Raw genomic sequence first — 24753 nt, 5'->3', positions numbered from 1 at the left:
CCACCGTAAACATCAGTACTGTTGCAGTATACGCACGCGTACGGATTATCCTAATTCTCTTTTAAGGTGGGTGGGATTATGCAAATTCTCTTAATGTGCATCATTGCTAGGGAAAATTTTGACAAGATTCACCCTCCCACCTATAATATAAAATGTTAGCGTGACAACCAGAATCATATTCCGCGTAACCGCTCGCACAATCGCCAAGAGCGCACGCAGCAGCAGGAACGGCTGGTCGGTGCGCGTCGCGTGGATTTTACTCTATTGCCCCCGCTCGGAAGGTTCCGGAACCCACAGACGCTTCCGGAAACAAGACGTTCCGCTCTCTCAAGCTGCTTAAATCCCCACCCACCGTCCCGTCTCGACCTCACGGTTCCCCTTGCGTCTAGACGCTTCCTCGCCATTCACACGCATCTTCCTTCTCTCTCTACAGTTCAGAAGTCAGCAGAATGACTCATATCCTCCACCACACCATGCGTAGAATTTCTCTCTCTCTCTTTGGATTTTCATCTTCTTGTTCTGTTATCCTTAGATCTTGGTAGAATCTTTTTTTTTCTTTCCTTTTGTTTCGGTGTGTTTTTGGATGGTGTTGTCCTTGACCTGAGCGGGGGGCTGCACGCGGCGACCAGCGGGAGCGGGACCGGCAGAGGGCGCAGGCGCGGCGGCCGGTGGCCAAGGGGCGCGACGACGGGCTCACGCCGGAGCAGCGGCGAGAGCGGGACGCCAAGGCGCTGCAGGAGAAGGCTGCAAGGAAGGCGGCGCAGGCCGCGGGGGGCGCCGACGCCAAGGGCGGCAAGGGCGCCGGCAAGAACGGCGTCAAGAAGTAGCCGGGGATCTTCAGATTTAGAGAGGAGGCATCGGGTTTAGCCGGTGTCGCCGGATCTGTTAAAATTGCGTGGTGTCGTAGCGGATAGACGATGAAATCTCTCTCTGTCCGTGTTGGAAGATCTGTGTTGCTTGGATATGGAAAAATCTGGAATGGAATTAGGTTTCGTCGGTGTTCGCCTTGCATCTACCGGGTTAGAATACCGATTACTTGCCGCATTCCCATCAAAAGATATGCTAAGGTAATTTTCATTTACAAAAGGACGACCCCAAGAAAATTCATTTACAGAAAGGATGAGCTTCCGATGATCTAAGAACCAAATAATCAGCGGAACATCGACAATTAAGAGGACACACGTCCGTAGGGACAGGAAGCTTTTTATGCAGAGTATTTAAGAGGACACAGTAGTGCTTATGCACTCAACATGGTTTCTGTGTTCAGTATTTACAATTTACAACACATGATCCTTCTGTTGTTTTGAAGAGCTATTCTTAGTTTTCCCGTATATAAGATTGCGTATGTTTTCGCAGACCACGAAGTATTACTGATCACTGCACACTAGGCTCAATCGACATCAGAAATCTCCTCGTCACGGGCACCGGTCCATTTAGCGACCCGGCCGTCCCAGGATGAGCTCACAAGCGTGGGTTCAAATGGGTGCCAGCTGCAGTCTCGAATCGCCGTTTGATGCCCTTTCAGTTTCGCTACTTGCGATCCGCTTACCTGTAACATGAAACGAAGTTGAGAAACAAATATGCAAAGAGTTCTTGACGTTGTTTATGAATTATGAGCAACTTTTTGCTCTCTTTTCTTCTGTCAGATTGTGCACAAGTTTTCCCAGCGTGTATCTAAAAGTTTTGCTGTCAAAATGGCATGCTTTCCTCGCGACAAGGAGATTAATTTCTATAAATGAAGTGCATGCCAAGATCAGCCATACCACATCATAGATGTAAATGCTGGAATCATATGATCCTGTATATATGTACTTTTGCCCCGTGCTGTAGAAACAGAAAAATTATACATCAATGATGTAAGCACCTAGATATACCGTATAAATGGAATAAATGGAAAAAGGTTACCTATACGCAGGAGAAAAGTAGCAACGGATCAATGTGCGGAGGACTGAATGACCCCGGTATGTAGCTAATGACTGATCATGGGGATGCTTTAATTGTTTATTCTGCTGTGGATACCTCGAAAGTCTGTAGTCCCAAGTGGGGGCATCATCTGCACAACTGCACGGAAGAATAGACTAGCATCACACTGTAAGATGGCCAATAAATCAAAATCTGAAAACCTTTTTAAGATAAGAGAATGGAGTCGGCAAACTGGCCACTGTTGAGGGAGGCCCACAACACATGATCCTCATCTCATGTACATCAGACACATTTTAGATCAGTATCACAACACATACTCCCTCTTATTCCACATATATGTTCATTTGGTTTCCACATTTGGTGTGCACATGAATTAAAGTGGGTGGTCCATCAATGATTGTCAAAATATTAAGATAAAAAGAGGAGCAAAGCAGAAAAGGAGGCAGCAAAAATGTTCCTTTAAGTTGTATATAAATTTATATTGGTAGAAGATCAGGAATGGCTAGATGGACTTGTATTTCGATTCCATGAGAGTACCTATCAGCATTGGACATCATTTTCCTAATGTCCCACAATTTGATTGCTTGGTCCTTTCCATTGGATATGAAACTTCGGCCATCTCCACGGCTATCAATATGTGTTACCCCATGCAAATGTCCAGTCAAAACTCCGGCAGCTTGTCCTGCAGATAAACATCGTCTGTCCCAGACCTGCAGACTACAAAGATCACATACCGTAGCACTGATGAAATGAGCAGAATTTAGAACATCAAACGTTTTTCTTCGTATTTTCCCAGGGAAACTTCAGAATATCCAACCCTAAAGCACTGAAACAGACTGCAAAAAAATCCAGAAGGTTGAAAATACAATCACGGGCACAAAAGAAAGATTTGAGGTTTTGATGTGCCAATTTCATCATCTGAATCAGTTATCCTGAATTAAATTTGGACACTAGTTTCATTTGAGAATTAAAGTCAGAGTGATATGCAATAAAAATAAAGAAATAAGCATGCCATGCTAGAATGTTGCAGTAGCTAGTTTAACATCTAACATAGTCAAAACATCTCATTTTATTCATGCAACAATACCAAGCATATGGTATCAAGTAGAAACAATAAGAAGATTAAGTAAACGCTAAATATTTGACCAGCACTTCATATTAAGGTAGCATAATAAAGAATCAGTATGTCCCCACTTTAGAAAAGGTCTTACTCCCTCGAGGTTTTGGTCCATATAACCTCTGAACTGCTAAAACAAGGACACTTCAACCCCTACTGGCATTTATCTTTTTTCTTTCTCCTTGTATAAGTTATATTTTGAGTTTGGCTGATGGTAGATAACATCATGCAATATGTTACAAAATAGTTCCATGTTTTTTTACTGTTAGCAAACATTTTCATATCTTGAGGGTTAAAGCAGTTTCACTGCTCCAAACTTACATTGATAGTCATGAAAATATTTTGTAACAAAGGCATGATTCCATATATCATCGCACAAAATTTCAACTTGTAACACAGCCTGTGTGGAACGGAAAAAAAGAGGATAAATGTGCTAGGTGGTAGTAAAGTGACCCTGTTTTTAATTGTTCAGGTGGATAGTTCTGAGAGGCTATCCAGACAACTAAAAGTCTCCAGGGAAGTAAAATTGATTTTTTTTCCCATAAAGAAAATGGAGTAGCACAAAAGACACCTTAGAAATACGTATGTCAAGGTATGATGAAGAAATCAGAGAAATAATTCGATCAAATATGTTAATGGAGACAAGTTTACAAAATTTAGAACAGCGACCTACTTTGCATAAAGTGTCGTCACTTCCAGAATATATGAGATGGCCACTTTCATCAGCAAACGCTACTGTGTTGACATCAGACTGAAAAGATGAAAATTGAATGACAACATCATTCTATAAACCAACAGATAAAATATGAAGTATAGAAAGACTATCAAGATGGTAACAATCACAGAATAGCAAATTAGTGAGGTTTCGGTAGCTGTGACAAGGCACATATTACTCCCCTCCGTGGGATGCATGTGCATCCTAAAACATTCTTTTACCCTTTTTATCATAAAAAATATTCAACAAATAGCATAAACGAAAAAAGGTTATCACAGTTGGAGACATTTCCTATGTGTGGCCTAGTTTATTTGGATACTATCTGAAAGAAGTAGTCAGCTTCACTCCCGTCGACTTTCACGAAAATTCACTTCTCACCCACAATATTTAAAACCCTCAACAAGAAGAGGAACTCATCAACCAAGCCATAGGATGTGGGTGCAGAGCATGAGGAGACGAGGCATTGCAGCTGGGTCCATTAGGAGCCCAATCGACAGGTATTTTGACTAAAGAACCATTGAGCTGCACACTCCTTTTTTACCAGTCCCAGTGTCCACCTTCCACTCCAAGGGGTTCACACAACACAGTGTTGGTTGAGTTTGCAAAAATGCTGCTGTATGGTACAACCAGCCCAAGCAGGAAATATCAAGGAGGGCAGATGGAAGGGACAAGAGAGGAGGAAAGGAGAACACTTTGTGTTGACTAGGTCTGAGGACTCCTATTGTCAGCGCTGTGGTATGAGCAGCATAACCTAAGAGGAACAGTGGTACAGCAGCAAGAATGAGTCCCGGGAATAGATGGATAGTATGAGATTGGAAGCCAGCCTTTTCTTTCTTTCAAAACTCGGCTATACAACTCCTGTATAAATCCCTTCCATTTGACTTACATATGGGCCACATGATGCAAGCTCTACTTCAGCTCATGCTTCGGTGGTCCTACTTGATGGATCATAAGCTTTTTTCCATCATACTCTGTTTCCATCCTTAGTGAGGGCCTCTCATATTTCTGCTATTGTCTTAAGCTTTCTCTGCCTCTTCTGTACAGACAGAGACATCTCTCTATCCAAAACTAGCTTGTATCCAAACAAGCACAGCTAGAAAAGGGCTCATGTGCAACACACAAGTGTTCCTAAGGGTCGATTTGAAATGGGGGTGTCAATCTATTCTTGATCAGGCAAGAGGCATCACTGCCTAACCATTCAACACCACATGACAATCAAGTATTTCTCGTGGTTCCACGTCTAGAGTAAAATCAAAAAGACCTGGAGTCATGTACCAAAATAGTCAGGGACGAAAATTGTGATGCACTTGGCTTCTTAGAACAGCTCCAAACTTCTTTGCTGTTGTGCCAATCAGCTCCATAATCTCTAAGGGACAGAAATTTGGATACCACCAGCTCCATAATCTCTAAAGGCCAGAAATTTGGATGCCATCAGCTCCACAATCTCCAAGGGCTGGAAATTTGGATGCATATGCTAGTACCTCAAAAAATTTGGCATGGTAGACATCCAAGCCCAGCGAAGGGAATAAATCAGACCAGGGGCTCCTGTGTCTTTTTTAAGCACAATAAAACAACTAACCTATACCACCATCTACCTTTGGATCCAGAAATATCACTTCTTTCTTCTGAAACTCAAGTCTACACTTAGGACATTAATACTGCCACTTGCCAGAAAAGGGCAGGACATAAGGATCACATCTTTATAAGCATCAATGGAGTTTCTTGGAGCAACGAGACAATAGAGCAACCAGGTTACGAACATTGGAGTTGGAAATCAACCCCAATCTCCCAAGAGTGAGATGTGAACTAAAAAAGGGCCCACGTACAAAACATAATTTGGATCAAGTAAAAAATTTATGGCTTATGTAAGCCAAGAAAGTAAGCAATTTGTCATACTGTATGAGCAGGTAAACGCAATGTCAATTTGTTTGCATGCAGGTCATAGACATATATTGATTCATCATTGCTGCCAGCAACAAGTTCCCGGCCATCAGAGGAGAATTTCACAGAGAATATTCCAAATGAATATTGAACATCTTCATGCTGTGAAAAATCCAATCCATCATGAATGTCCTGCAGAAAGATGTGTAAAATTGTTCTCAATTGTAATCATTTAGACTTCGTAAACAGTGAAAAGATATTATGTCGGTACATTTTTCAAAATACAAAGAAGTAGGTGAAGATTTAACACCAGCATAGGCTGGAAACATTCCCATTGTCAATAAAAAATGTAAACTCCAGCTGTCCAGCACCAGATCCCAATATGAAATAATACAAAGGTACGACAAAAGGTACAGTGGCTGCTTTCAAGCACCCAGAATCATTCATTGCAAAACAAGTGAATACCGTCTCCAAAGACATCTATATAAGTTCTACCATGTAAACCAAGCTTGTCAATACATTTGTACTATGATTGATAAATACACTAGGGGAGGTTCAGAGGTTGCTAACAGGTGTATCTTGTCTTATAAATATTTAGCACCATCCAGTTGATGGATCGAATTCCAATTTTAAGAAATAAGAAGTTAGTGAGCTGGCTACTATTTTAGCAAGAAACAAGTCCAAAGCCCTCAGAGGTTCTTTCACTAAAAATGGGTTTAACGCTTGTACGTTTCGCTCTATTTATTCACGACGGAAGTAAAAATGAAATGCAGTTATTGATGATTAACATGAAAATTGTATTAAATAGAAATATTTCTAAAAGTTGATCATTTGCTGTGCAAAACCAGGCATGTGAAAGTAAGAAAAACCCAACTGTATCTCACTTTTTTTACCCTACAAAACTTGAAAAGTTCGAGCATGAGTGCAGCATTGAAAGAAAAGAATCTAATAAGAACTCACAGTGACATTAGCATAGGATTCTCTTGCCGCATTCCCAACGTTGACAATATGGATAATAGGTGCTAGACTAGAGTAGACCTGCAGAATTAAAGATAAAAAATAATTATTGAACCGGATATACAAGCAAAAATGGGAAAAGGAGAGAGTATTCCACAGGGACTGATGAAGTATGTCTATAAATAAATAATATGCAGACATGAAGAACTAGCATGCATTTGCAAACCTCCAAGAATGCTCGTACCAACACATGTCATTTCATTGAAGGACCAAAAGGATTTAATGAGGTCTAAATTGTACACGTAAACTTCATTGTCTTACATGTACTTTCAGTCATTATAGTTTACTTAATGGTTAAAAAAACCTCAATACATTTAATGTTGGTAGCTTGACACAGGTAAGATCCATGTGAGCTGCCCAAAAGAAAAAAAAACATTTCATTTGTGAATACTAATCTTTTTGGTAAGTCCACTTCCCAACTTCATCACGTTTCCACTAGATGAGACTGGATGCTGCCCATCCCCCTACACCCTCCCCTCAAAAAGAAATAAGCAAAAAGGGAAAACAGAAAACCTGTTGTAAACATGTACCCATACAAAAATCTTTTGCAAAGATGAACCCACATTTAGTACAGTTATACCACATATTTTGGTTTATTTTTTTCATCTGTTGAACAGAGTTGCATATGAAATGCTTCTTCTCAATAAGAAGAACAATGAAAGAGATTAACTGCAACGCTGGCTGATGAAGTTGCACAATGGAGTTATACAAACCAAAAAGGCACAAAGTCATGTTGAATAAGGGTGGTGAGCTAGAGGAGTTAAAAGCCAGAAGAAACTTACAAGATATCGCTGATCAGGTGATAAGGATACATCACTGATTGTCCATCTCAAATTTCTAGCATGAATGTCCTTGTGTATCCTCCAACCTCTGTCAACATCATATATTCTTATATGACTTCCCTGGAAAAGGAAAAGAAATGTTATATGCTTTTCATAATTTTTTTCTCTTTTAAAAAATGCATAAAATGGTGACAGGAAAACAAAAACAAAATAAACTGCAGGAAATTTGCCAACTCGAACTTTGTAAAACCTTTACTATTTTTTGGTTGAGCATAGCATACCTGAAAACCAGCAACAAAAAGAGTACCATCGGCAGAAAACTGTGAAACATAAGCACGAGAATCCATCCTATCCAACAATTCAGGACCGTTCATTGGAACATAGCGACCAAGAACAAATGCACGGTCACCTGAAGAGAACTTTCCCTTTCCAGAACAATCAACCTCCCTTCCAGATAACAACTTGGCCGTTGATATTATGCCTCTGTTGGCACCCACGGACTTGTAAATGCTTTCACTAAGTCCTGATCTCATTCGAGTCATATGGAAAATATCGTTATGTAATTTTGAGAACTCATCATTCACTTGATCTGAACTAGATCCATCAGCATCCTGCCCTTCAGGCTCAAAGTATTCATCTTCTAGCCTACTCATGCCGTAACCCATTCGTTCCTACTGATGTCTTTTGTCGATTTTCTCTGCAAATGCCCACCGATATGCAGACTCAAAGGCTTGCTCATGAAAATTGTAAGGATTTCAAGGAACAGCAAAATATTTACGTCTTTGCAATTGCATAAAGGTGCAGATATCACATGGAAGCACCTTTTGTTGGCCATGGTTATGGAATGTGCTTCAAGTAACTAGAATTAACAAATCCAACTCAAAGCTCTGCTCCATATACAACCTAGAAAGTATGGTAATGTGTTGTGATAGTATCGAAAGTCGAAACAGTGCAACTTCATATGCGAATATGAAGGAACAATGATTTACTACAGATAATTAACAAGTCAAACTTTATTCTTAGCTCGGCGATAACATATTCAAATAGTCAACGCTAAAAGGTGCAGCAAATTTATCAATCCTACCACTACCAGAAAGGTCTTAGGAATTTTACGGTAATATACTACCTTACTCAAAAACATAAAGGTATTCTACATTACATATGCAGCAGTGTACTGAAGTTGGGGATGGGGAACATCCTCTCTCCTTCTCTCTCTGGAAAAACAAGCTAGGTTGACCTTGCGATTTGGAATTTCTTATAACTTCGATTATCTGGATTCCTAAGGCATCAAACTGCACATAAATCGGCGTCTAACTAGAGAACTACAGAATTTGGATTTGATCGCCCACAGCCACGACAAAGAGACTGTCCCCTAGAACATAAGAAGTTCCCAGTACTAGAACAATGCGTCGAGGAAAGCCTCCTTTGCTTACCAACGAGTGAAGAAATCAGTGGAAGTCCTGTTGAATTTCCACCCCACGGCAATCCAGCAACAGAAGATGGCAGGCGGGGTCGCGGGGAAGAGGAGGGCGAGAGAAGAGTTCGTGTGGAAGGCAGGGCCTAGCTTGTCGCGTCCCCTCAACTTCCGTGAGGCTTCCCTCGATGAAGCTAGACGAATTGCGGCAGCGCCAGAACTGGAGCGGGTTCGGAGCCCAACGCAGCTCGGCGGATTCTGCCGTCCTGCTCGCGCCGCGACGGCTTCCCCCTCACCCAGGAGTGAGGAAACTGCTGGATACGACTTTTCCTGTCTCTTTCAAGTGGGTCCCGCAAACTGACAGCCATCGGTGGCCGACCGCCAACCAGACACGGGTGGATGGGTGGGTCGGGCCGACGAGAAAATTGGGCTGAATGCGCGGTTTATTGATTGATCTTGCCCCGTGCGGCCCATTTACATGGTCGACACGACCCGACCCGACCTAACATGACTGACTGAATAAGCTGAAGCGAACAGGTTCATATAATATTATATACTCTCAAACAGAAAAAACGACAGGTTTGGGAACGAGGTCTTAGCAATTTGTGTCATGTTCAACAAGCTTATAATTAAGAAATGTTCCCTTTCCCCGTAATTTCTAGACCTTTTATGCGAATGAAATATTCAATATTACGATTCTTACTGTTCGCACATAAAAAATGACTGTCAAAGACGACGAAACTTTTTGCCAGGTATACAGTGGCTGAGCAAAACACCAGCGCGCATTGGAAAATGGAAACACAAGCTAAATTTTGCCAGCATTGAGCCAGATTATAGGGAACGACGAGAACTTCCGTACAAAGCACACATGGAACTGCACATACACAATTACAAAGTGTCAACAACTTCTGGTATATCTGGGAATGCACAGGATGCACATCGTGATAAACTGAAGTTCTACATTACATAGACATATCACCAATGAATCACATGTTTCTGACCTAAGCTCTCGTCTTTGGCAATGCCCAGGATCAGATCTTGACTTGGGCAATGCTGCAACATCAACTCGTCTCAGGCAACATGCAAAAAACAGTATGGTGTGCACGCCCGATAGAAAGTTACTCGAGTCCAAGCTGGTTTGCTGCCACACTCTTGCAACTTTCTTCAGTCATTCCAATGCCAGAGCGCATAAGATTTAGACCTGTGAGCAGACAGGGAAAATAAAACAGATTCTTAGCCGATGAAAAATCCCACAGGGCAAAGCAAAACTATCCATCAAGCATGCGTGAAAAAGTAAGCCCATGATTCCATGTAGAACAGTAACATGATCTGTACCAATGTGGGCATAAGTGGGAACAGAACATTTCACAATCAAGCCTAAATAAGTAAATATCCTTCAAGTCATTTTATCAAACTTTCACTGTTCTCCAAATGAACTTAAAGAGTTGGACACATAATAGCCAACCATTTCTGTTACAATTTCCAGTACATGAGCCATAACATCACTGGTGTCATTTGGGGAATTAAATATTTAATAGCTCTGGGGTGCGCACTCCATAGTCACAGAAAGCTTGTTTGGAGCATGGAGCAACTCTCTGCTGATTGACCTTTTACTCAACTATCATAAGTGCACAAAATTGTATAGTAGCGATGGACTTTAACCTAAAACTACAAAGTGATGGTTCGTAACCAAAACTGTTAATAACCATATGGTTCTGTGAGCTAAGAAGACCAACCACCTATCATCCTAAGAGCTAAAACAAAACTGTCAAAGTGAAGCCTTGATGATGGGACATCTGCATCAACCAGGTTGTAAATTAGGATCGTCTATGCAGCTTAAATATATCATTGATGCCGCTTTGACATGCAACAATACGTAACTACATTAAAAGCATGAGGCATAACAATGATGCAAAAGAATAAAAACAACTCTGCTTATCTTAAACCACCTACTTGCAGCTCAAATCTTTAGGGTCAGATATTTCCTCAAAATTAGAACTTTTAATTGAACAATACAGTAAGACACTGAAACCAAACGTAGCTCAGCATGAGGCAATAAGAAGTTACAGAAAAATTATGCACCATATTTCTCTTGATCAGATAGCAGTATAGCGTATGCTGCACCCAAATACCTTATCGAGACAGTCTGAACTAGGAGCCTAGGTGTCTGCAGCATTGGGATTTTCTTCTCTATGAAGAGCCTTGAATGGCGTCAACTGGCTGATGTGAGTTCTCAGCAGGCTTAGTTACTGCTTGCCATCTCTCACTATGTCTTGGTTTTGCTTCAACTCATCTTATCAGAAGCTATCACATTCCACTCAGGAACAAGGACACATCTTATCAATCTGCAGTGAGAAGTAACAGCTGGGCATAATATTCACTCATGCTCCACCAATAATTTAACTATGCAATATCATAGGTGTGATGGAACCATAATCCTTACAGTCAACACTAGTACCACTAACAAAGTAACAATATCATTTCTTTGTTTTTATCAGATCCCCATTTGTACTATCTAGCTATGTATCACCAATACTTCATGTAGGCCGCCGTACTTGTATATGCTACAACGTGATATGGACTGATACGTGTAGCAATTGCAATTTTAAGATAAAGAATATAATTGGCGGTATGGCTTTCGATAATTGCTGATACATCCACTGATATTTTTCTTCCCGTCCATAAATAATCATGGCTTTCAATACTTGTTGATACCTCCACCGAATTGGAGAGAGCTTGGAGAGGGGGCTGGGTCTGAGAAGAGCACAAAAATCCAAGGGTACTGGACTGATGAGGCAGGCGTGGGCGACCCGTTTTGCTAGTCGGTGGTGTGAAATAGTGAACTGAGTTGGGGAAGAAAGAAGAGCCATCATGGCAGCTGCTGTTGCATGCAGTGAAAGGAGCAGAGGAGCAATTAGGCTAGCTGAGGTCCTTATGTAGGCTATGTGGGCCACCCGTGGTAGTCACTACAGCAGAAACTTCGCATCAAGCTGGTTGCAAACAATAAAGCAACAGTAGAATATGTCTATAGCAGTTAAAGAGAGTTATATAACACCTGAGAGTTGGCATATAAAGGAACTAGATTTGAGCATGATATTGGTACTACATTATGCAAACAAAAATAATAATTCAACTTGTCTTAAACCACCCACTTCCAACTCTCATGCAGTGATTTACTCAACAATAAAAGGAAATACTAGAAGATAACATAGCAGTAGTACAATACACGTTCACCAAATACCTTAAAAATGTGATCTAGGAGCCTAGGCGCCTGCGGCATTGGCATTTTCTTCTGCGTCAAGTGCCACGACAGCTTTCTTCAGGAGAGCCTCAACTGGCTGGTGTGAGTTTTCAACAGCCCTGGTTCTTGCTTGCCATTTCTCACCATGTTTTGGTTCAGCTGCAACACAGCTATTCAGAACATCCTTTTGTGTATCCACATTTCCATGCTGAAGTTCAAATTTATAGTACAATGCCCAAAAATCACCAATATCAGGAGCGAGAGTAACAGCCCTGTTCAACTAAGTCCTAGCTTTATCAGCCTTCCTTTCATGCCAGAAAAGTTTGGCCACAGTTGCAATGACATGTGGATCATGATCACATCGCTTAATAGCATCCGAACTCTTTCCTTTACGCTGGGGGCGTGGCGCCATCTCAACCACTGCAGCCCAAAGAATACCACTTGTTGGACACTCTTGTAATGCTTTGGCCAGTAGAGCATCGGCTTCCTTTTTGTTCCCATGCCTCAATTCAGCTCGAATTGCTGCAAGCCAGAGTTCAGGTGTAGCTGGGTTCTTCTTTCTTGCCATTGTAAGGACAGCACGCAATTTACTCAAGCCACTAATCTTCTCCTCAAGGCTAGCTAGAGAGAGCCAAAGAGGGATGCAACTGGGGCAGTGCTTCAGGCCATTCTCATAAATCTCCTTGGCCTTCACTCCATGACCAATCCGGTCTTCCATCTGTCCCAGCATTAACCACAATTTGAAGAATGAAGGGAAAAGCTTCAGACCTTCCTCTAACAACCTCCTTTCCTCACTCAGATTCCCCAATTCCCTCTCAACAATTGCAGATTTCATCCAAACCCTCTCAGTGCCTCCTCTTTCCCTGGCCTTGGCCAAAAGCATTCTTGCTCTCTCTGGCTCATTGTTCTCAAACTCGATCTTGAATGCTGCCAGCCAGATCTCTTCTGAATTGGGAATAGCAGCATAAGCTTCCTGAAGGATGGCCCAAGCAGCAGGCACGTCCCCAGCCAGCCATTTCTCCTTTGCAGCCATAAGCCATAACACCTCAGCTCGTGGATTGTAGTTAACAGCCTTCTTGAGGAGCGCATCAAGTGACTCCCTACTCCCGTGGCTCTTCTCAAGCTGAGCTGCTTTCAGCCAGATACTCTTCTTAGTAAGGAACACAGTAAGTGCATGTGCATAGATGGCACGTGCTGTTTCAATTGAACCATGCTTCTTGCATTCCTCAGCATCAGCAACCCATGTACGCTTCCGATCCTCGTCATCAACACCAATGCCAATAGTGTTCTTCACAATAGCCTGGCAAGTCAACACAGATCCAGCACGCTCCGCTGCTTCTGCTTCCTTTAGCCAGGCCTCCCTATCAATATCCATTCCTTCTCTCTGTAGAGATCTGATACCTCTCTCGATCACCTTGTTAACCGATTGCGTGTTCCCATTCGCCTCCTCTAGCTTCGCGGCTGTAATCCATATGGCAGGCTCCTTGGGGAGCTTCTCCCTTGCCTTCTTAAGTACCTTCCTTGCTTGGTCATAGGTCTCCAGCCTGGCAAGGGCAAGCCAAAGCTCAACATGCAGCGGGCAACACTCTACAACCCTGTGAAGCAACAGCCTTGCATCCTCCTCATTCGCAAGCTCAACTACAGCCTTCCACAGCCGGACAGAATCAGGGATGTGCTCCAACCCTTTCCTCAACACCCTGCTCTTATTCAGATCACTGGTCTCCAATTTTGCTGCCTGCAACCACAGCTTCACAGAATTTGGAATTGACATCACGCCCCCGCAATGACAGCCTTTGCCTCATCTGGACTAGCCAAACGGCACGCCTCAAGCCAAACATCCTCGTTCTTGGGACACTCCTCACAGCCACGCTGGATGAGCTGCCGAGCAGCCTGAAGCTTGCCGGCAATCTCTTCAAGCCTAGCAGCAGCAATCCAACCGGGTGGGTGCTTAGGGTTTGTCTGCGTCACCAACTTGAGCAATAGTCGTGCCTTCTTGATGTCAGAAATCTCAGCATCGCTAGTAATCTTCATGCTTTTTAGGTCCGTCAAGTATCCCTTGGGATCAACAACAGTGAGGCCGGAAACCGAATCTGACAACCTATCCAACTTCAGTGAAAGCACAGTGCCACGACCCTTGCCTACAGCTGTGAGATCAGTAACAGGAGTCTGTGCCCATGGCGTCTCAGTGCCACCAGCCGCACGGCTCTTGGGGTCAAGCGCCGTGACATGCTCCTGCTCCTGCCGAGCCTTCTCAAGCAGGGTGTCCGGCACCGGGACGAAGCTCTCGAACCGCTTCTTCTTGTTGCGCAGAGAATAGTCCCCAATCTCCGGTATGCTCTCCCACTCGTGCGCGGACAGATCGGCCAGCTTCCTCTTGAGGTCCGCAAACTGCTCGGTGATCTTTGGGTTCGACGCGCGGTACTTCTTGATCTCCTGCTTGAGCCGCTCCTCGCGGCGGTCCTTGCGGCGCGAGTCCATCCTCTGGTCGATGCTCTCCCACACCGCGTCCGCCTCGCGGTCGTCGTCGTCGTAGTCGGCGCTGGAGAAGAGGCCGGCGTCGTTGCCCTCGAACTCGTCGAATTTCTGGTTCTCGTCGTACCCCTTCTCCTCGTCGCCGCCACCGTCGTCCCCGCCGTCGTCCTCGCCGGGCGCCTTCCCTCGGCCGCGGCCGACGCCTGGGCCGGCGGCGGCGGCGGAGCGGTCGGCCAGGTCGGGCGCCGCGCGGGCCGGCCCGATATCCGAGCGGGTGGTGAACCCGGTGGCGCCGCGGCCGAGACCCGCGACATAGTTGGGCGGCGGCTTGGAGTTGAGGAAGTCGTACCGCGCCGGGCGGGCGGCAGCGGGGTCGGGGTCGGGGCCGGGCCCGACATGCTGCCGATGGGGGCTGCAGGTGGGGGAGGAGAGACGAGGAGCGAACAAAGGAGTAGGGGGCAGCTGGGCCGGTCGGTGGGGAGGAGGCGGCAATTGGAGAGGTAGCAAACGACGAGGCGGCGGCGGCGGCGAGGTTGGCTCCGGGATCTTTTTGTTTTGATTTGAGGCGGTGCGCCGGTGCCGGGAGAGACGGTGGCGAAAGAGGCGCGGGGCTGGGCTGGGCTTCTCGCAAGGTGTTGGGCCTATGAGAAATTGACCCGTTTGAATCTATGGCTCTAATGGGCTATTGCTCATTCGGGCAGCCTAGCCCATTTGAGATTCCTCACAAAAAGCACAGCTAGCTCGTGTGTGACTCGTGGTGAGCTGAGAGAGCCGAGCCGAGCTGATGAGCTAGCCCTCTCGGCTCGGCTTGTGGGCTCTTGGGCGGCTGGGCCTACACCGGCACAGGCTCTGGACCACGCCCGGTGCAGTAACTGTGCCGTCTCTCTTTCTCTTTCTCTCTCCCCTCCCTCTTATCCATAGCGCAGGACAGGAGAGAGAGAGAGAAAAGGGAGGCCCGGAGGAGGGGACAGTGGCTCGCACCAGGTGGCAGGTGGATACGCGAGTAGATAAGCGAGCAGCACGAGGGCCAGGCTTGACTTTCCCCCTCCCCCCCCCCCCCTTCCCACCGGCATTATCAGCGGCCAAAATAATAGAGCCCAGAGAGAGAGAGAGGGTGCTCCAGTACAGTAGACCACACCACCGGCCGCAGGACTAGGGGGGGGGGAGGCTGCTGAAGTCTGCGTGCGCGCGCGTGGTTGCGTGGCCGCGTGGGCGGAGAAGAGAGAGAGAGAGAGAGAGAGAGAAAGAGGGGAGAGAGAGAAAGGGGGTATAGCCGTATAGGCCGGGTGATCGATGGGCGTCGCGCCAGCCAGTACCGCGTGTGGGGGTTGCGGCGGACACGTTTCGAGCTCCCGCTGGCGCGCGCGTCGCTCTCCGCGCAAAGCAGCGCAGGGGCAGCAGCAGAGAGCCCGCCGCCTCGTCTCGTTGCGCTTGGTACCTTGCTGCTGCCATCTTGTCCGTCCTCTTTCCTTGCAAATCCTCGCTCTGTTTTACCGTGTTCTCCGGCTCCGGAACCCGGCCGGCCGTGCAAAGTGACCCATCATCATCAACATGCGTTTACATAAGTTAACCTACAGCTCACTCAGACATGAGACATCTAGCCTCGTGTCCATCCAATTATTGGATTTTTAGGTTATTATCCATCCATTTGATCTAGCATTCTATCCTCACCGCCCATAAAACCATTGGCGGAGGTGGGTGAGGCCAAAGGTGGCCATGATCCACTCAAAGTTTAAAATTTGTATAGACTAACAGCGGTAAAATTAGGCTAAAACATTGCAAACGTCTAGTATACCGGCCCATATACACTGAAGCTTCGCCACTGCCTATAATCATCTTCACTATTTCGTTGCCATACTAACACCTAAGGTTTTAAATAGTCGTTTATAACTCCACTATAGTTATTTGAGACAAGGTATCACTTTTTTTCTCTTGTACAATTTAACCGCTACAGTCCGCTATTAGTTGTTTTAGAGTCTACCCGCTATATGCTAATACCATAGCCACCACCTATCCAAGGGAAAGATTAATGGACACATATTACGTTAATAATATCAAGCGCAAAAATCAGGATGAACTTGACAAAATAAACGTTTTGATCTCTCAATTTTACTCTAAAGAACTTTCAGATTGGTCAATCTAATCCCTCAACAAGAGCCAAGTTAGTCCCTCAACTTTCAGATTGGCCAATCCAATCCTTCAACTCTTATTTTTTTCAAACTTGTCCTTATATTTATGTGGGGGCTCCATGTTGGCATGAAACTGATGCGAAAAGTGATTTTTGCCCTTAGCTCCTTCTTCCCCTCAAATTTCCGATGTTACAAGCAGAATATCAGGATGATCCGAAATGAATATGAGCATATATATATATATATATATTTGTGTGTGTTTACTGAGACAATATGAATGCATACGTGGAGAGTATATATAATATACTACGAGCATGTGAGCACATGCCCACATGCCAATTTTAGATATGTATATATACATTGAGTTGTATATATACCAAATAGTATGAGTTAATACTTGTTTGAGTACATACATTTTGCATATCAAATTTGTATGAGCACATGCGAGTACTCATTATTCTTCTACATGGCTGTTTAGCACGTTCACACGCCGTGTAAATGCTACATAGTGCCCAACTGTGTCTATTTAATCATTTGTTTAGCCGTTTAGTTCGAATAAAGAGCTAAACTGTAGGTGACCGACCGTTTAACGTTTAGTATCATGGACGTGCATTTTTTAGAAACCATTTGTGTTAGTTAAAAAAATATTTTTGCGTGTATATATCAAAGAAATATGAGCACATACATATTTGAACTACATGATCCAAATGTAAAAAAGATTTTCCGCATTAGTCTCATACCAACAAAGAGCACCACATCAGCATAAGGACAAGTTTGATCCAAAACCAATAGTTGAGGGACTAAATTGGCCGATAATAAAATTTGAGGGACAGACTTTGGTCTCGAGACAAATTTGAGGGATTAAAATGACTATTTTTCTGATAAACTTCCTAAGCAATGGAATGTTATTCTCGCATCTTTTCTTTTTTAATCAACTGAGCTTCTTGAACACGCCCTTACCTCACCATATCCTCTTTCCATGATTTTTACCGCTTCATGCCACCGAATCTTGTTCCTTCTATGATCACACTAAAACGCCGAGCTCGATGGTCGTTGTGACACCCTGCGATCCTCAACACTGTCGCGGTCCCATAGCTGACATTATCGATTTACCGCCAATCACCACCATCCTCTGGCTAACTTTGCTACTAGCACTGGCTTTCATACTAAAAGTTTTTTACTAAAAGGTTTTTATACTCCCTCAGTTCCAAAATGTAGGTCGTTTTGTTTTTTCTAAATAAATAAATTTGCTATGCGTCTAACTATAGGTTATGTTTTTTTTAAACGAACCAGGCAGCTGCCAATTATATTAAAAAGAAGATGAAGTCCAGACTTGCGAAACAACAAATGGAAAAAAAACAAAATAAACACCGGCAGGTTGGATTGAGTCATCAACACGTGCCGCACCACACCATTGCACTCAACTCAACTCAACAACATATCGACCGGTTGGATTGGGACATCAACACATGCCGAGCTCAACTCCTGCCGCCGTGCGGCCTCCTAGCGCTCCACCCGGTCGGATTTGGTCATCGACACGAGTCTCAACTAAACTCCGCTCGGTCGGATTGGGTCATCGATAAGAGCCTCCACAATCTCTGTCCGATCGGATTGGGACATCGACACGAGCCACCACACAATAGGGTCACCAACTGGATCCTTCTCTTTTTGATTTTTTGATTGTTTTTTTGAAAGAAAGGAGAAAGAAAGGAGATAGGGTTATGTTTAGAACTTTTTCTGGTCCAAAGCTTTTTTTCAGTCCAACTATAGTAGCTTTCATCTGTTCTAACCAGAGAGAGTGGACACCTGAGGCTGAGCTACACGATTGGCACGATGCAATATTCTTACAGCCCAACATCGGTTGCTCAGCACGTTACCGCAACGAGCGGCGACCAAATCTCAGGGGATAGCCACTAACCTAGAATTACGCATGGCCCTTTATGTCCAGACTAGACTCTCCAGATGCTCGTGGATCACGGACGTCCCTTTTTCTTAAACCTATTTACGTGGATTACGAGAGCCAAGTGGGGGTATATACAAATAAAAAAGAAATTTCCATTTCCGCCACCCGCTGCGATTTCCATTTACGTCTCTCGCCTCCCGACCAATTTACCCAAAGCTGGCAATTTACCCCTGCTTTCGCAGCCCCGGAACTGGCGTGGTCCCGGAACTGGCGTCCACGTCCTTTTCCGAGCCCGCGGCACTAACCCCTCCGCTGATTCGCGGATTACCGTGTGCTATGCTGCCGCCGGTGCGTGCCCCACCGCGAGCTAGAGAGCGAAGGGAATGGGGATTGGGATTGATTTGACGTGGCGCTGCGTTTGCATCAGAGATCACTATAGGGGCCTTTGTCTCTTGAGGTAAATATCGCTTTGGCAGATTCAGGTGAGGAGAAAATGGCATGGACGCGAATACCGTCCACGAGGTCACATTTAGGCCACGTTCGGTTGGTTAGGAATGGCAAAATAGGCAATTTGATCATGAACATCGAAGGTCAATTTCATCTCTCAATCTGAAGCAATTTAGTCCCTTAATTTTCGTTTTTAATCAAACTTATCCTTATGCTGATACGTGACTCCATACTATCATGAAACTAATATGAAACAGAATGAGTAAATATTTATTTGGTATATATATATTTTGCCTATCAAATTTGTATGATCACATGAAGGACTTTAAAGAGTACGAGTAGATACACTTTTTACAAATCATATTTTGTGTTAGTTTAAAAAATATATTGTTGTGTGCATGTATGAAGGGAGTATGAGCACATATATGTTTGATCTACATGAGCTAAGGGTAAAAGGGACCTTTTGCTTTAATCTTATGCAAACATAGAGCACTAATCAACACAAGGACAAGTTTAAATAAAAATAAAAGTTGAGGGTCTAAATTGACTAATCTGAAAGTTGAGAGACGAACTTAACTCTTAGTGCAAAGTTCGGTACCAAATTACCTATTTTGCCGTCAGGAATCAATCCCAGCCGGAGGATTCCTTCACTAATTTATATAAGGACGGAACCGTTCCTGACGTGGAACGGCCTGGAACGTGCTGAACGTGCTAACCGAACGGGGCCTGAGCCGGCGGGCCGTCCGCCTCCCCTGGCCGCCGGGCCTCGCGCTGCCGCCCCTGGCCGCCGGGCCTCGCGCCGCCACCCCCATCGCCCCCGACGGCCGCCGCCTCCCCTGGATCCCCCGACGGCCGCCGCCAGCTTGACCGCCCGCCGCCGCCGGCCCCAGCGCCCCCCGCCGTCCGCCGCCCCCTTGACCGCCCGCCGCCGGCCGTCCTGCCCCTGCTCCTGGTGCTGGGCCCGCGTCGCCCGCCGCCGCCCCTTGACCGCCCGCCGCCGCCCCTTGACCGCCCGCCGCCGCCGCCCCTTGACCGCCCGCCGCCGCCGCCCCTTGACCGCCCGCCGCCGCCCCTTGACCGCCCGCCGCCGCCGCCCCTTGACCTCCCGCCGTCCGCCGCCCCCTGTTCAGGAGGGCGCCCCATCGCCGGCTCCTGCCCTGCTCCTGGTGAATGACCAGGAGCATATAAAGGTATGTATGAACTTTTTTTTATATAATTTATAACACTTGTTTAGGGTAAATTATTTACACTAATTCAATTGTTTTATGTTGTCAGGTACAATTACAACACAAAATCAAATAGGAAGCTACCTGCGAAACGGAATTTCTTGAGGTATGAACAATCAATTGTACTGGTATGAATTACCTATCAACATCCACTATAGCCTGCTTATGAGATAAATCACTTTTCTACTATCAGTATGGTTAAATGCAAAATGATAATTCAAAACTATGTAATGGATGAACGTTTGTACTTTGACATCTATGCTTATTTATTTCCCATTTGTTTAATAGTTGGATAGTTGGATTCATAGTTATGACTTAGCTTAGTTCTTATGAGTTTTCTTTGATTGGTTGAAGAATGGGTGATAAGGCGGATTGGGGTGATACTTTTTTAAGGCATTTGATTGATGCTTGCAAAGAAGAGATTGAAGCAGGGAATAGGCCGATGGGAATTTTCACTACTACCAGTTGGAAGAACGTTGTTTCCAAGTTTGCAGAAAAATCCGGTGATACGAGAACAAAAAAACAATTGAAGAACAAGTTAGATCTTCTGAAAAAGGAGTATGTCACGTTTATGGAGTTCAAGAATTGTGCAACTGGTCTTGGATGGGATGAGGCAAAACAAACTATTGACTGCTCAGATGAATGGTGGGACGAACACCTTGCTGTAAGAACTATGTTTCTTCATAATTATATTCTTCCCATTATTTCTTATTCGTGATAGCAATTTGTGTGATAAGGAGTTCAAGAGATGTGATGATGATGAGGATTACTTGGTACAACATACATGTGGTATGAGACAAACACAAGGAGATGATAGTGACGATGTGGACAATGAGGATACCATGAATACCATTCGCACTAGGATAGCTGATGCTTTGGTTAGTGCGAGAGGAGGAGAGTAATGTTGAGGGTTGGCATCCTTGTATAGAACTTTTTGATCGATATAGTTCTATTTATGTGGACCAATTACTTTAATGGATGAAAAACATATAAAATTTATTTTTAATTAACTGACTGCGACATAGGCCATGGTTCCTTCTTACTTGAAAATGAAAAAACAGAGCAGTCTTGATCACAACCACTTATATACATTTGAAACCACTACATAGGTTTGCTATATGAAGATCGCATCGTTAGATTCTTAGTTAAAAGATGTTTCCGGTTCAAGCAAGCGTCTCAGACTCTCAGTTCTCACAACGGGTTAGTCCAACGCAGACCTGCTTATGCCCGGACACAAAGAAAGTAAAATAGCGTCCAAGCGATGTGCACACAATGTCACGGTGAGGTTAGGACCATTGTATGATGTGCATATCACACTGCAGATTTCCCTGTCCAAATACATCATTGTATTCCTTGGAAAAAGAACTAGCAGTCACGCATGATGCTTCTTTTCGCTGCAAAAAGAGATGGCGGTTGTTGATGTTGCTGCCACATTACAATTCAGAAATGATTGTACTCGATCACACACCCTTTCAAGTCCGTTTATAGGTTACGTCAATTTATGGTTCGGAATACGATAGCTTCTCATATATAGACAGGTTTTTCTCCCTCCCAATAGGACCCATCCGTGTCAAAGAGCTTTCATCATGTGCCTGCGGCAGCACACAACTAGCCTGACCTGACCTTACCTGGGTGGGTTATATAGGACCTGGTAGGTCTGATTGGCCCGGCCCGGCCCGGCCTGGCCTTGTATGTTTTCTAGCTTAAAAAGAAACCATTCATGAACCAATCAAGGAGCCACACAAATGTTATCAATCCAAATGATAAGCAATCACATTGGCAACCACTCGATCTTTAAAACGATCAACTGTTTCTGGTCCAAAGCTTTTTTCCAGTCCAACTATAATTGTCGCCGAAAAGAAAAGAAAAGAAGAAAAAAAAGAATAGGCCAGATGCATGCAAGGGCCATAGTCTTCTTTCATTTGAAGGTGAATTGTATACAGGTGACAGGTGAGTGTCACCCAGGCATGTGCATGTACCGCAATAATTGCCATTGTTTTGTGGCCTTGAGTACTGGTCAAGGCATAGTGATTTCAATAAGGAAACATATATACTATATAGGAGTATATAATTATATATATGCACGTAGACGTTCTTACGCCTTCCAGGAGTTCTATCCAGGACAAGTAGACAGTATACTTTTGTCCCTCCAACAAATGCACTGGCGTGGGACACTTTTTTTAATTAAAAGAGAACGGCATTGGTTGGAACTGTTGGGACTTAGATTAGCACCAGCTAGTACTGATCCTTGATTGGAGCAAAAAAAAAAACATTTTCATTAGGTAAAGAGTTCAGCATCATGCTGTGTTTAATCGAGCCTGAATTCACATTAGGGGACGCTGTCTAAGCTAGCCGGCCGGCCGGACGGCCGGCGGCAGCCAGGAAGAATACGGGGATGTGGCGGGCCGCGCGGCCACGTGCAATGAGTACACGGCGGCTTTGGTTTGAGCGGAAATTCTGCGGTCCGTGCTACAGCTAGTGCGACGTGGAAAATAAAGAATTGAAATATACCAGCATGATGGGCTGAGATAGATGCTTTCAGATGAAAAATCGCCTAGGGGGTCGGGTCCCATCTCCCAATCATTTTAGTTGTTATCTGAATATATTATCATACGAGGCTCTTTTAGGCACAAATGATAGTGATCAGTCCTTTTGTACTTTAGGAAAATGTCAAGTGCGTGCTTTTCCGTATTTGAGCAAATGCTGTTTTTGAGTATCTACAGTGTAATTTAGATAACCTGAAAGATCAAAGGATTGTATATCCATGCATGTAAGAATTTACTGAAATTATATCCGATCCTTTTGAGGAAAAAAAATTAAAATAGCCGTCTGATGCGCATTTGCTCTGCAAGTTTTTTCTTTTTGTGCTTGGCATTACATAAATTTTTGTTCTATAAGTATAATCAACCGTTTCAAGAACAACAAGAGAAAATGAACAGAGAAGCTAACTTAGGAGCAAGAAAAAAAAGAAAGAATGCACATTGTTTACTCTATTTGTGTGGGCGACCAATAACGGTACAAAAAATAATCAGACACATTATGTAATTACAATACGGCAGGTATTACTCCTTTTGATAGTATTATTTCCTTATGGCACAATGATTAAGGAAAATATTCCTACATATCATCCTACTTATCATCCATGTAATCATGATATTAACACAAGCGATTCATTAAAGCCTAGACTTTTCGATACCCATGTAGCCAATCTTGGTTGAAAGAGTCTCCCATCAGACCTGAGATAACCATTAAGTGGATGGATGGATAGTTGGACCATCAAAAGAGAATTTTTCAGATTTATCGAAAGCGAAGGGAGGAAGTATTATATTTGCACGCAATTATTGCAGTACATTTATACGGCAAGCAACTCAAATTTCAAACGGCGTGGATAACCCCGGAGCTGATCTATTTGAAGCCTTGTTACATCAAGGACAGTTGGCAAGATCCAAGCAGCGCGGTCTGATGCTAGGTTTTTTCTTTCCTTTTTTTTTTTGTTGGTCTAAGTTCCGGATGTGCTAAACTTTAGCTAGCTAATGGGTAGAGGTGCTAAAATTTAGCTCCCGTTTGGGTCCAGTGCTAATGGAAAGGTAGCACATAGAGGAAAGTCCTCTCTACTCTGCTTTTGCCTCCCTGTCCCCTCCCGTGCGTCCTGGTCCCCTCCCTAGCCACCCGCGTGCTCTCTGCTTGCCAAGCTGCTACGCTGCTCTGCTTGCTAAGCTACTACGCAATTTCAAAATGCCAACCTTCAACATAAATTACATTCCCTTGGAGAAGAAGCCGCCAAGATTGGAGGACGGTGCCGTGGAATCCCCCTGGGAGAAGAAGTCCACGAAGCCCTCGTCGTCCTGCAGCCCATGTGGTTCCATCTCCGGCGATGGAGAACTGAGCTGGGTGAGGGGAGGAGGGAGGGTGCCGCGGCGCGAGTAGCGGTGGGGAGGAGCTAGCGACGATGGCGGCGGCGGGGTGGAGCATACGGTGGCGGCGGGGGATGAATCCATGGCGGCGAGGGAGGAATCCACTGCGGCGTGTGGCGAGGGAAGGAGGGAGGGTTCCGTGGTGCGGCTAGCGGTGGGGAGGAGCACGCGGCGACGGCGACGTGCGAGGATAGGATAAGGTTGGCAGGGGTATTTTGATCTTTTCGCGAGTTCCAGGTGCCCATTAGCACCTCCCCACCAGCTAATGCTTTTGCATCTTTTTAGAGGTGGGCTAAAGTTTAGCCCTCCCCATTAGCACTCCTGTTTGGATATGCTAATGCATAAAGTGCTGAACTTTAGTAATTTCACCTATTAACATTTGGATCAAACAAGCCCAAACGCTACTAGCGGTACTTGAGATAAGATGCCACCATATTGAGCTGGTTTAGACACCACGCTGGGGCTAAGTGTCAACCTAAATGTTAAGCCGTTAATGGCATGCTTAGGTTCGCAGAAGTTAGCTTAGGCCTGCTTACACTGGCTATTTCCTCCACTGATTCCTTTTGGCATAC

The 24753-nt window shown here is 44.6% G+C and overlaps 2 protein-coding genes and 1 pseudogene across 3 annotated transcripts; 1 reads left to right on the top strand and 2 right to left on the bottom strand.

The window, feature by feature from the left end:
• Window positions 1-302: 302 nt before the first annotated feature.
• LOC140222371 (uncharacterized) lies at window positions 303-1011 on the top strand. The gene is made up of 2 exons (XM_072292778.1): window positions 303-456; window positions 619-1011. The coding sequence occupies exons 1-2, from the start codon at window positions 450-452 to the stop codon at window positions 825-827; spliced, it is 216 nt and encodes a 71-aa protein (XP_072148879.1). The 5' UTR covers window positions 303-449; the 3' UTR covers window positions 828-1011.
• Window positions 1012-1187: 176 nt separating this feature from the next.
• On the bottom strand, window positions 1188-9135 carry LOC117849536 (LEC14B protein). 2 transcript variants are annotated; one of them, XM_034731111.2, is made up of 11 exons: window positions 8869-9135; window positions 8257-8338; window positions 7717-8132; window positions 7436-7555; window positions 6597-6674; window positions 5652-5828; window positions 3714-3791; window positions 2461-2633; window positions 1906-2061; window positions 1764-1824; window positions 1188-1549 (listed from the first exon to the last, which is right to left on the bottom strand). In XM_034731111.2, exons 3-11 carry the CDS (start codon window positions 8098-8100, stop codon window positions 1391-1393), a joined length of 1386 nt encoding a protein of 461 aa, XP_034587002.1. In that variant the 5' UTR covers window positions 8101-8132; window positions 8257-8338; window positions 8869-9135; the 3' UTR covers window positions 1188-1390. The 2 variants fall into 2 exon arrangements, with proteins under 2 accessions (XP_034587002.1, XP_034587001.1); XM_034731110.2 differs by lacking the exon at window positions 8257-8338 and having other exon boundaries at window positions 8869-9134.
• Window positions 9136-9700: 565 nt separating this feature from the next.
• Window positions 9701-24265, bottom strand: LOC117849125 (protein STABILIZED1-like; annotated as a pseudogene).
• Between the last annotated feature and the right edge of the window lie 488 nt (window positions 24266-24753).

This window comes from Setaria viridis, chromosome 3, assembly GCF_005286985.2.
Source record: "Setaria viridis chromosome 3, Setaria_viridis_v4.0, whole genome shotgun sequence".
Classification (NCBI taxonomy): Eukaryota; Viridiplantae; Streptophyta; class Magnoliopsida; order Poales; family Poaceae; genus Setaria; species Setaria viridis.
This window is presented reverse-complemented; position numbering and strand designations above follow the sequence as displayed.